Raw genomic sequence first — 13,095 nt, 5'->3', positions numbered from 1 at the left:
AGCCTTTTTTGTTAACATTCAATTTCTATAAACGATGATTACTGGACTTTGGATAATTATCTCCTTTATCATTAAAAAACATTTCAATACATACAGTGCGCCTAGAAAGGTAATTTTAGGATGGAATAATGTACGGTGATAGCGCTCCTTAGTTATCCTTTATAAATTTTGTGAAACTAGCCTTGCGTATGTTTGTTTAAGCAATATTATCTTAAAAATAGTTATTGAAAGTTAAAGAAATAACCTAATTTTTTCGTGTTATAGCCTCGGAAGCACCTTCCTTAATTTGGTGGCTAGAGAGGCCACTCTGTCTGTCCTGTCTATCGAGCCGGCCCTGAATACATAAATAATAATTATTACGTTTGTCATAGATTAATAACTTGAATCCGCTGCGCTCCTTTGATTATGAACATAAGATATATTTTTTTAAATTTGAAGATATTTTGGTAACATAATAATTGTATTGTTCGCTATTTATTAAGAATAAAGGTATCTATAACTAGTATCTTGTATATTTTGCGAAATACGAACTTAATTTTTTTCAATACATTTTTTATTATAATATTAAAGTAGCAAACAAGCATGCAATCTACCTTATCTTAGATGACTACTGCCGCCCATAGACTGTAATCAATCCCAGATAAAGTTAGGTGCCAACCTGAGGTTGGCCGCAGATGCTAACCCTGAGGACTAAGTGGGCAAGGGTCGGATCTATGTTTTCCTTGTCATATCTTCAAAGCAGAACACGATACCAAAAAAAAATATGTCTTTATACACATATTTTTAGTAGCACGTAGTGGTGCCTCTGAGTGGAACCACAAACTGTTATACAACCCTTAGCTTTAAAATTTTCAATAATAACTTGACGGCTATGCCTTAAAATAATATAGGCTCTACATAATATTGTCTAATTTGCCTACATATTTATCAGATTGATTTGGCCTTGCTCATAAAGCCGTTTAGTTTTTTCTTTCTAGCCTAATATTACCTACCTCACCTTCACTAATATAATATAGCGTGGGTTAAGATTACTTTGTGACCTTTAAGAGATTTTATGACGATATGTCAATTTAATCTTCAATGCAATTGCAATTTAGGTACACATTTACGTAAAAATACATAATTTTTTGAAAGCTGGTAGAACCATGTTGATGTGGATGCCGACTGACTTAAATATGAGGCGACTATCTTAGTCCATGTAGAACGCTTGTTCTATACGGATATGGTGCAGATGCCCTTTAGCGACACTTATCACCAGATAGCCATTAGTATTCAATCTTATACAATAGTCATCGCAAGCTATAAAAGAGATAAGTCATATCAAACCTGGATTTCGTTTCAGGCGGAAGCGTATCTTGTCTTTTTGTTTAAAAGATGAATGTGCGGTCTCGAATTCCGCAATGACCACACTGCCGGCTAGACGTGCAGTCCCTTCTTTAGATCCTCAAATAGGTAAGCATTTGTATCACGTCAAGTAAAGTACTCACAATATGAGGAATCCTGATGAAAATGATAAAAGTTTTGTATTTCATTTGAAAATAAAATTGAACGTATCAAAGTTCAACATTATTTCATAAGATTTAATTGCCAATAAACAAAACATTTCGTCATTATAATTATGTATGAAACAACGCAAAAGACACTAGTCATGACTACTTTCAATTGAACAAAATAATTCAATTGAACAAATTAAATTTCTAATAAACTTTAATGCATAACTTACCTACAAGAATACACGTGAACATAAACGGCGATCTTATGACGCAAAATAGATATAAGGCTCTATCTCTGTACATACTCACATACAGGAGTTGTATGCTGTATTTCATTGAAACATACGCGTTTATTGTATACAGGATGATTTAAAAAAAATATGTAGATTTTTCAGTATATTAATCAAAGTAAACAAAAACTTTTAGGCATCGCATAAGTTAGCGGATGACGTAGAGTGGCGTCGTGACGTCAAGAGCGTGTATATAGATAGGTGCGCGGGAGATTAGTAAAGAGTCGGCATTGAGGCGCGGTCGGCATCCCTTAGAATCAGAACATAACATTACATTACTAGTGGTCGTGCTTTGTGTTAGGACCAAGAGGAACCGTTCCGGTCCCGAAAAAGGTAGGATTTATTATTTATTCTAGTGAAGTGGTTATTTTTTTGTAATATCTATATAGTTTAGTGTTTTTTTTTTAATTTATTGGATTTATTTTATTTTAAATTTTCAAAAAAAAAACGAAGTACTGTTAAATAACCTATTATTGAAAAAGATAAAAAATATTTTTTACATTTTAACATTAGGTAATAAGTAATATTGTTTTTTATAAGAATTCAAAATTATTTTTATTAAATAATAATTCGTAAACCGACCGCAATTCTATTTCTTTCTTTTGTAAAACACAAAGCTAATGATATTTATAGTCTTAAATACATCCATAGTTATATCCTTAAAATACAAAATGCTAAATCACTTATAGAAAATAACATCCATAATAAAAACAGCATGTTTTGTTAATCATTGCCTTCCTAGTTAAATAATGCGCCCAATTGCTTGACCACAGGGATTAGTTCCATAGTGATGATATCCATATTTTACAAATATAGCCAGACATAATAAATTTGCTTTTCATAGTAAGTAAGAAACAACAACTATGAAAAACAACTTATTTCTGCAGACTCGATATAAAACGGAAAACATTACCAAATTTGAAGAAATACACAACATAATCTCATATCTACCAATTTTCTATAAAAGTGACTTAAGTAAGTTTTCCTACATATATACTTTTCGAGGATTTGAATCCGTGACTGAAACTTTAGGGAGATGTTGGGACACTACGTAGGTACGAGTATATGTCTTTAAAAGCGCATACATAACCAACTATTTCTTTCGATATAAAAATACATTTTGAAACCTAAATGTTTTTCTAATTGCGAAATAGTAGAGCAGGGCACACATGCACAACTCCCTGTCAGCTACATAATTTCAAAAGGTCCCCAAAATATTTAAATCACCATATTACTATTAATGATTAAGTACATAAAAAACATTAACATAATAATATTAAGATAACTAATGTCAGACATGACATAAAAGTAAGAATAATATTTGTAAAAAAACACTCACCGATTTGCATTTTTGTGACATAGATTAGTAAAGATTACTCACTCCTAACAAGAAAATGTACCCAGTTTTGAAAACTGAAATAGTTGCCTAAAAAAGTTTTGCCACGTCTCCGTGCTCCGTGCTCCGTGCTTTAGGGACACTAAAATATTTGAAATAATAATTATTTATTACGTAAATTACGCAGTATATTCGTAAATTTTCTCTAAAAATGTTTTTATTTGTCAAGAATTCAAAAGAAGAACTTACTTAAATAAGCCGTTTGTGGCTTCATTCAATTTCAAGGCAGCGAAGTCTCTTTACTAATCTCTATCTAGTATCTATTATTACTAGTATCTATGTTTTGTGATAAAATAAATCTTCAACTAATTACGCATTTGTTTTTTGCGTTCTATTTACAATATTTCTTTTTTAAGAATTATTTTATGCCTATTAAATTGTATGCCAGTGTCAAAAAAGTTATTTATTATTTATTACCAAATAAAATGTTAATTCTAAATTATAAATAATTTCGTCTACAATTATATTTTCCGACAGTATTCAGACGAAGAATATAAGAATTGATACATACTTATTTTAAATTTATAAAGTTTTTATGCATTCTTTGTAATCGAATTTTGGGCCTTGATAGAAATCATAGATTTTTTAGGAATAAAATGGCAGCGAAAAATAACAGTAGAAATCGAATCGAATATAAATTTCAAATATATTTTATTTAAAATGAGTTTAATTAAAATAATGCTCTACACATGTAATGGTAATCACAGATTAGAACATAATTCTATTCCTTATAATTACTGCAGCGTAAATTTATACAGCTCGATAAATTGATACGTTTTGTATACATAATGTTTATAATGGATTATATTAAATAAATTAATCAAATGTAGTAGATCTATTTAAATTTAAATGATTACTTGTTATTGTTTTTCTACATATCTCACGTAAATATATAAAATAAACCAAAATAATTTTAAGATTATACACAACTTATGATCTGAAGGCTTTTCTTAGTTTTATAGAGAATAAACCTGAATAAGAGATCGAATTTACTATATTTTCTCGCAAATATTCAAATACGAATACAATAATTGAAACATGGGAACAATCACAAATTGTGTTTAAAATCCTTGAACCGTTATTTACCTATTAAACAAATGAAAAATATGAATTGAGAAAATTATATAGGGAGTATATAACAAAAATTGTCCTCATTCAGTATTTACGCTCGATGTTTTCTTATTATGAAACAAATAAATCACAAGAGATAATCAATTCAGTACGTTTATTCACTTTATTTTGCAGGTGAAAAGTTATCAAAATGAGTTACGCCAGTACTGAGAGTGTAGTCGCCCAGTCCAGCACATGGGCGGCTACGAGCCTCTTCTATGTGCTCCTAGTACCTGCCATCCTTCTCTGGTATACGTACTGGAGAATGTCCAGAAGACATTTGTATGAATTAGCTGACAAGATTCCCGGACCAAAAGGATTACCCTTATTCGGAAACGCTCTAGAATTCACAGGAGGTTCAGCTCGTAAGTATTCGTAAAAAATATTGATTTTCCATACTATCTACACACTATTTTCCGTTCTTCTGAGTTTATTATGTATGTTGATAATTTAAAAAGTTTCTAAACTCCTATTTTTTATAGAAATAATGATGAAACCATAAAAATGTTTAGGAAAATGTCAGATTTTTTTCACGAAAATAATGTAGCCTAGCTACGTGTTGTATGCAAGGTGCAAATACATACTATTCCTAATGATTTTAATATAAATATACTTAAGTCATAAAACAATAACTTAATAGCGTTTATTACTTAAGGAAGTAAAATATATTATTTTTACTATTAATGACATATTGTGTCTGTTTATTTATACGACGAATCGAGAATCTACGTTTAAGCTTATAATAGAAAATGATCAATCAGTTAATTATAAAAACGAAGATGGTAGAATGTTCGACTGCGGAGGCACCACCGTCACATCAATTTTTACCTAATATCAGAAATGTTAGTCGCTCCTGTGTCATGGTCTGGAAGGTGTTGTAATTTGTCCGAGACGTTCTTAGTCCTCAGGGACGGCTCGGTCCTCTGTGACTGACCTCCCGTAGGACTTATTAGTTGTGGCTTATTACGGATGTTTATGAGTGACCCTAACCTTACCTATATTATGATATATGTATGTCATATTTACATGTACAAGTTATATTACATGTTAAGATTAATAGAATAGAATGTTATTTTGCGTTAATGACATGTTGGTAATTTATGGTAAATATAAATTGTACATATGTCACGTGTGTTAAATGTACGATAGTAATATGATTTTTAAAACGAATTGGATAATTTTGGTATCGTATTTATTCTTATCTACTCTGAATGCTGCCTTCTCACAATACATACACAATGCTTTCTCCTGTTGCGTTTATTCCAATATTTTTCTATTTGCCTCGTTAGTATGTTAGTACGTATTTGTTAGTATGAGGGTCAAACCTTGCAAATAAATTTTAAACCAGTTAACCCCAGTAGTATATTTTGCATACACGTTTGATTTGAATGACGATGTATGATAAGTTTAGTGACATTCTAAATCCAATATTAACAATGGCCCAAGTTTGTGGACCAATTATTTTGTATGCACTCCAATAATATGCGTAAGAAAGGGTTAAATATGATGAAAGCGAGACTACGTAAAAATGTTTTATAAACTTTTTAAATATAACTTTATTACAGTGTTCCTTTATTCATATCTTTGTATATATATATATATATATATATATATATATATATATATATATATATATATATATATATATATATATACATATATATATATATATGTTAATAAATATTTTGTACGTTATTTTTCCCGATAGAAATCTTCAAGAACGTGGTAAGCAAGAGTAAAGAGTTTGACAACGAGAGTGTTGTGAAGCTATGGATTGGACCCAGGCTCATTGTCTTCTTGTACGACCCTCGCGATGTGGAGCTGATCCTCAGCAGCCACGTCCACATCGACAAGGCTGACGACTACAGGTTCTTTAAGCCTTGGCTTGGAGACGGTCTTCTGATCAGTACAGGTACAGGCTACGTCAATAAAATCTAGTCTTAATAAACATTTTAATAGGATCATAATAATATAGTTGTTATAAAATGTTAATTCATTGCCTATGTTAAACTATAAATATTATTGCTGCGCAATAAAGCTCAGGGTAATGTCAATAGTACATGGGCTTAGGGTAACACCAGATTGCACTTATGTTTACCGAATACCGTCAGTATGGACTTGCTGCTGGTTTGTAGGATATGATAGGGCACATGTTCAGATATGAACAAAACCTACGAGAATATAAATGGATCTGTAATAAATTAATCTAATGATAAGATCCGTTTTCAAATATCTCATGACACAGATTATATAAAAAGGTAAATTTATGTAATGTTATGCTATGTTGTTGTAATGTTACATGTCGGATAAAGATTAATTAAAGGCGTAATGTTATTATTACACTCTTCTTGCAACGTATTATTTTGTTATCCAGGACAAAAATGGCGATCACACCGCAAATTGATCGCTCCTACCTTCCACTTGAACGTTCTCAAGAGCTTCATCGATTTATTCAACGCTAATTCAAGGGATGTTGTCAACAAGCTTAAGAAGGAAAGCGGTGTATTCGACTGCCACGACTACATGAGCGAGTGTACGGTGGAAATCCTTCTTGGTATGTATAAATATTATATATGTACATAAAATAATACTGATATCGGTGTACTTCGTAATACCAATTGATGTAGATCAGTGTTTCTCAAAGTATAGGTAGCGACCTCTTGAGTAGTAAAGAGAGATAATTGTAATTAATGGCATATGACGTCGTAATTATTGTAAGGTAATATAAATCTGTAAAATTTTGGGTAGGTACTTAATTACATACTTAACTAATATCTAATTGTGAAAAGGAATAAAAATATTGTACGAATTTCGTATTTGTAAAGCCCGCTCCACATACTCGCGAGAACGTGAGAAAAGCACGAGAAACGAGAAAGTGGAGCCTATATGAAACGGGTTTTTCTCGCGTTCTCGCGAGATTCTCTGAAGATTCTCGCGAGAATGTGGAGCAGGCTTAACGCAATAAAAATCTTACTTATTCGCAAAATATTTTAGATATTACACTTAGCTTGACATGACGGTAGTGTCAAGGAAATATTGAAAACGGTTAGTAGAACTAAATAGATAATGATCAGCTTTAAGTGCGCTAATGTTTATTAATTTCTGAACAATAATAATATAATTATAGTTTAAAAACTAAAAACCACGCTAAAATCGCACAAGGAAAATCGTTAAAGCTGACGACGATCGTGATGAGGAGAATGAGATAAAATTATTAAAATTGTCATCAGTTCTTGATAATTGTTCAAAATTTTAAATCAATCGGACCGTTCAAAGTGGGTAAAAATCGGGTTCAAAGATTCCGTTACATTCATAGATACATACATACATACAACCCAAGCTAATAAACGCGTGGTAAAATTTACATTTAATGTAAAATGTGACCAATTGATTACTATCAATATAACTTCTATTTTGTTTTGAAATAACATAAAAAGATAAATAATTCAACGTTCAACTTGCATGCTTACATAAGTTGCAAGTAATTCTACTCTTTAACTTTTTATAGTTAGAAATAATTTGTCTTGAAGTTTGAAAAACAAAAAAGATACATTAGTAAAGTAACATCTTATAGGAATGCTAAATGTAATTACGAATGTATATTTCTTTAACAATAGGTATTGTAAAGTATCATACTTGTCACAATATTTGACTTAAGTATTACCTGATCAAATGCACTTAAAGTAAGTAATATTTTATGTATTATTCAATATAAATAAACTTCTTGCACTTAGAAACAAAACTTGTAGGTAATTAATGAATAATCTATCCAATGTTATGTCCTATGCCGAAATTTAACCATTTTTGAGTATCTAATACAAATAATCAAATACCACCAAGTGTACCTACCAAGGGTAGGCAAAAATTGCATAAATTTATTTTTTAAATAACGGCAGTTAGCTAGTAGGTACCAGAACCTTATCGAATACTTAAATGCTTATAATATGCCGAGATGGTAATATTTTTTTTTCTTCGAGTAGATGGTATAACTCTATGTAATTTGATGGTCAATGCTTTTAGAACTTTAGCTGTAACGGTCAGAAATTTACATAGTTTTTTTACTTATTTTGTTTGTTTGTTGAAATTTTCATAGTTTATTTATATGTATACGGGTTCCTTAATTGCAAGGACAGCTTAACCACATAATATACAAAATTTCGCTCGTTTTTAAATTGAACACCTATAAATAAAAATAACTACAATTTCTTATTTTCCAGTTTATAAGGACACTTTATATAACAAATACAAAAAGTGCCAAAAATGGTCACGTAGGCTTATATAAACAAATATCTATTTTAAATCAATCTTTGAACTATAAACCTTGTACAACAAGGCTGCGATGGTGTTACTAATAATACATCTTTTACAATAGTATTCTACTCTCGTTCTTAACGAAGTCAGCAATAACGTCTTGAATGCTAAAGAGGAACCATGTGGTTAGGCTTTGTAGCCTAGTAACCTTAGAATGAAATTGATTAGCGTCCATTCATAATGTTTGCCTATAAATACGATTGGTTCCGTTTTATTATAAAGTGTGTTTAGGTAGAAAAATATTTTGATATAAGTAATCATGCAGAAATATAAACAAGTGATTAAACGTACTTCCTTTCGAAGACTTCCTTATATAAAAGATTACATGCACAAAAGAACTACAACGCGCTTCGTACATATATATCGTAAATACATAGAGAATTTAATTACCGATTTCTTTTGCTTGTTTAATTTGATTTATTTAACTATTTTAGTAATACCACTTGTGAATATTGTATATTATACCTACGTTTATTATGTCACTTGTATTACAAGTATTATTCGCGTTTAGTTTATTGCAAAATTATCGTGATTACGTTTTTAAATTAATCATAAATACTGTTGCTCTACTTATTTATCAACTTACGTCCTTTATTATTAAATAATCAACCTCGCCCATGGTTTGTCTGTAAAAGATAAAAAATGACAATTTCTAGTAAGCCGAATTGTCAATTTTCGATATTTGGTAAGCAAACTATGCTTAGATTCATTTAAGAGGATTAACTTAGAATGAAAGATTACCCCAAGGGACCTCAGCGTGAAAATAATTAGAACAAAAAGCGATTAGAGCGTCCTGTCACGTAGCCACGGTGATGACAACACGCCGGCCGCCGGCCCTCGCCGGAACAGTGTTCTTGAGCCCGCTGAGAACACGGCAACCAGTTTGCGAAACACATCGATAAGTTCTAACGTTATTATATTTCGATCTATGTAACAGCTCTTAGTCTTGGAAAATTATAAGGACAATTTCACTCAAATCGAAATGAGACAATAATAGGCAGAAATTGTCAAATTCAATCTATCAAAATTTTTTCCTTCGCAAGAAATCGAATCGATTTTTGTCAATTTCTAGTAGGTAGAAATTGTCTCTCTTTCGCAGGAAAAACGCTGGGTAGATTGATTGATTTATTAGTAACGGGCGATGATAACTTAAAAATGATGGATTAATAAAACGTGAATTTAATGCAGGTAGGTACCTAGTAGTAAAAACAATGGAATTAATTGCTAAAAGAAAATATATTTAAATTAACAGGTGGGTATTTTCAAAATACATTATGTATGAAATTACGCGCATCATTTAAATTATTCTAATTAGATGCAAATAAAGTAGTCAATAATTAATTAAACTTGAACTTAGGTATGCACCTACTTACTATGCAATAATTCATTAACCTTGTACATTTTACAATGCTATAGCTAAATTGCTTAGTCACAATATGGTGACCTTATGCGAAATGGTCGTGAATTATGTATCAAACTAAATGGACCAAACAAACACTTCTTTACACATTTAATATAATTCCTTTGAAATACTAGAAAAGGAAAACTGTGTAAACAGGCAGCAATTTGAGCTATGTGAAGGAAGTTAAAATAAATGGAGCTCTAAATTGCAAGGCGCGTAACATCCGTAATGTTTATGGCCGTAATTATGTTGTTTATGCTGTCCAGCCTCTGGTAACCTTAGCATTCAACCTGTTATTGGAACGGCGCTCTATGATGCCATTATTTAATGTGATTCATGGTAGTACAAGGAAATGTGTAGACCATACAACGCGCCACTGGTGTCAAGTTTGGCGACCCCCCACATTTACACGTAATGCTAATGGCCGATATTCACCATCAACGAGCTGTTGTCACTCACAAGACCCGATTACGAATAACATTGCGCAAACAAATTCAATCTGATTGAGGTCAATAGCTCTATTTCTTTTCGGCAAGAAGACAAAACGTGTACGTAGGATACTCAATCGGCTTCATGACTTATTTATAAGATATGGTGTAGTTTTTCGAGAGAATGTGACCTAATAAAATCGGCTGATTTCCGATCTGGCGATTAAATTACGCCCGTTATATCTGTATATATGTCATGTTAAATCCAATCTATTCAATATATTGCTTACCAAAATATTGTAATTTCACAATTCTTATCATATGAATTTGCTAAATTTAGATCTTTATAAAATAAAACTTATTTACAGAGACCGCCATGGGTGTGAGCAAGAGCACCCAGGACCAAAGTGGATTCGAATACGCTATGGCTGTGATGAAGATGTGCGATATTCTGCATTTGAGACACACCAAAATTTGGCTGAGACCAGACTTGCTTTTCAACTTCACCCAGTACGCTAAAGTACAAAACAAACTTCTCGACGTCATCCACGGTTTGACCACAAAGGTAAGTTTTCTGAAATAATTTCGAAAGTTAACTTTAAGTAATATTACTCAGTTTTCTAGATAGTCTTATTTGGAATTATTTTGCAGGTTATCAAACGGAAGAAGCAAGAATTTGTATCTGGCAAGAAGCCTACGATCGTTAGTGATACCACTGAAACTATCCCTGCATCAGTCAAAACCACGTCAGTGGAAGGTCTTTCTTTTGGCCAGTCAGCTGGACTTAAGGACGATTTGGATGTAGATGACGATGTTGGCCAAAAGAAGCGTCTTGCATTCCTTGACCTACTTCTAGAGAGCTCACAAAGCGGCGTAGTCATCTCCGATGAGGAAATTAAGGAACAAGTCGACACAATTATGTTTGAGGTGAGGTCAAAATGTAATAAATAAAAGGAAAACGTGTCTATATAATGTTTTACTCTATTATTGTATCTAACACGTATTTTTAACGCTTATTTACACCTTAGGGTCACGACACGACCGCCGCTGGAAGCAGTTTCTTCCTCTCAATGATGGGAATTCACCAAGATATCCAAGACAAAGTAGTGGAGGAGCTTGATCAAATATTTGGAGATTCCGACCGACCTGCCACTTTCCAAGATACTCTGGAAATGAAGTATCTTGAGAGATGTCTGATGGAAACTTTGAGAATGTTCCCACCTGTACCTATCATTGCCCGTCACATCAAACAAGACATTACCTTACGTAAGTTATTTTTTAATACGACTGAACTGTTAATTTGACTGCTAATTCATGATAAAATGTTAGATTATCCGGTCACTACCGCTCGTGGAAATCTGTAACCAATTCCAAATCAATGATCGCCTCATATGCAATGCTAGTTTTTATATATCTTTGTTCATATGTAGGTCTTCCATTTTTTTTATCGAGATATAGTAACTTTTAGTCAAAGAAGGGTTTTTTTACAGTTATGTAAGTAATGTTTTGAAGATTTTAACACGTTATTTGGTTACAGCATCAAGTGGCGTTAAAGTGCCCAGTGGCGCAACAGTGGTGGTCGCCACATACAAACTCCACCGTCGTGGGGACGTGTACCCCAACCCCGAGAAGTTCGACCCTGACAACTTCCTCCCTGAACGCTCCGCTAATCGTCACTATTACGCTTTCGTACCTTTCTCTGCTGGCCCCAGAAGTTGCGTTGGTAAGTTTACGTATTTATGTATAATGTAGATTTTGTCCATGTTAACTTAGTTATTTTCACCGAAGGAAGGTAATAGCATCGATCTGTATAACTATTAAAGCTACAATAGCACGTGACCAATTATAATGAATATTATATAGTAAATACAATATAAATTTTAAAAAAATAAATGTTTTCGGATCTGATTTCTCATATAGCCGCATATTTCTAATTCTGTCATATTATCAAATACTAAGTTAATTGTTTTCATTTCTTAAGTATAGGCTGAACATCATTTAACAGGTCCAATAAAAATAGGAAAGCATTTTACTATCAGTATCTTTTAATATGTATTAACAATTTATTTATAAAGAAACGAAGCTATAAATTGATTAGATCATCGAACCGTAAATAAATAATGCGTCCATTGTTACAGGTCGTAAGTACGCCATGTTGAAGCTCAAGATTATCCTGTCTACGATCCTAAGGAATTTCCGTGTCCACTCCGACCTTAAAGAGTCCGATTTCAATCTGCAGGCCGACATTATTCTGAAGCGCGCCGAAGGATTCAAAGTCCGTCTTGAAGCCCGCAAACGGATGGCGAAGGCGATGTAAAAAACACGTCAAAACTACTTTTCTTAGAAACTCCTTCTGTAACAAATGTGCACATTTTTACAGTTTTATAGTGTTATTAGCTGTTGTGATACCAGTACTGACTAAATTATTATAATTTAACTGTTAAGAACGAAGATTTATGCGGTGGTAGATATCAATAACATGGGACAAATGAAGAAATGGTGCAAGAATCGCAATATTGCTCAAAGTGTTAACTTTAGGTGTTGAAGTGTTTTCATGTAAATAATAACTCGTTTGTATTCTTTGTTAAAACAAAGTAAAATGATTCAATAAATAAACATTTAAATATGTGTTATATGAAAATGATAAACCTTTTCACCTCTCTTA

General features: G+C 32.1%; 1 protein-coding gene across 1 annotated transcript; it reads left to right on the top strand.

The window, feature by feature from the left end:
- Positions 1-1,958: 1,958 nt before the first annotated feature.
- On the top strand, positions 1,959-13,056 carry Cyp4g15 (Cytochrome P450 4g15). The gene is made up of 9 exons (XM_073085539.1): positions 1,959-2,116; positions 4,425-4,654; positions 5,998-6,201; positions 6,664-6,843; positions 10,799-10,995; positions 11,082-11,357; positions 11,459-11,696; positions 11,968-12,153; positions 12,569-13,056. The coding sequence occupies exons 2-9, from the start codon at positions 4,441-4,443 to the stop codon at positions 12,745-12,747; spliced, it is 1,674 nt and encodes a 557-aa protein (XP_072941640.1). The 5' UTR covers positions 1,959-2,116; positions 4,425-4,440; the 3' UTR covers positions 12,748-13,056.
- Positions 13,057-13,095: the final 39 nt, after the last annotated feature.

The sequence above is a fragment of the Epargyreus clarus genome, unplaced genomic scaffold, assembly GCF_041222505.1.
Source record: "Epargyreus clarus isolate Ecla_fem2 unplaced genomic scaffold, WU_Ecla_fem_2.2 ptg000023l, whole genome shotgun sequence".
Taxonomy (NCBI): domain Eukaryota; kingdom Metazoa; phylum Arthropoda; class Insecta; order Lepidoptera; family Hesperiidae; genus Epargyreus; species Epargyreus clarus.
The sequence above is the reverse complement of the archived record's forward strand: the minus strand, read 5'-3'. Positions and strand labels throughout refer to the sequence as shown.

Bases quoted from the DNA above. Each gene is read 5' to 3' on its own strand.
- Cyp4g15 (XM_073085539.1), top strand. From the start codon at position 4,441: ATGAGTTACGCCAGTACTGAGAGTGTAGTCGCCCAGTCCAGCACATGG. The intron at 6,202-6,663 runs GTACAGGCTACG...TTTGTTATCCAG, and splicing joins CGGTCTTCTGATCAGTACAG to GACAAAAATGGCGATCACAC. The intron at 11,358-11,458 runs GTGAGGTCAAAA...TTTACACCTTAG, and splicing joins TCGACACAATTATGTTTGAG to GGTCACGACACGACCGCCGC.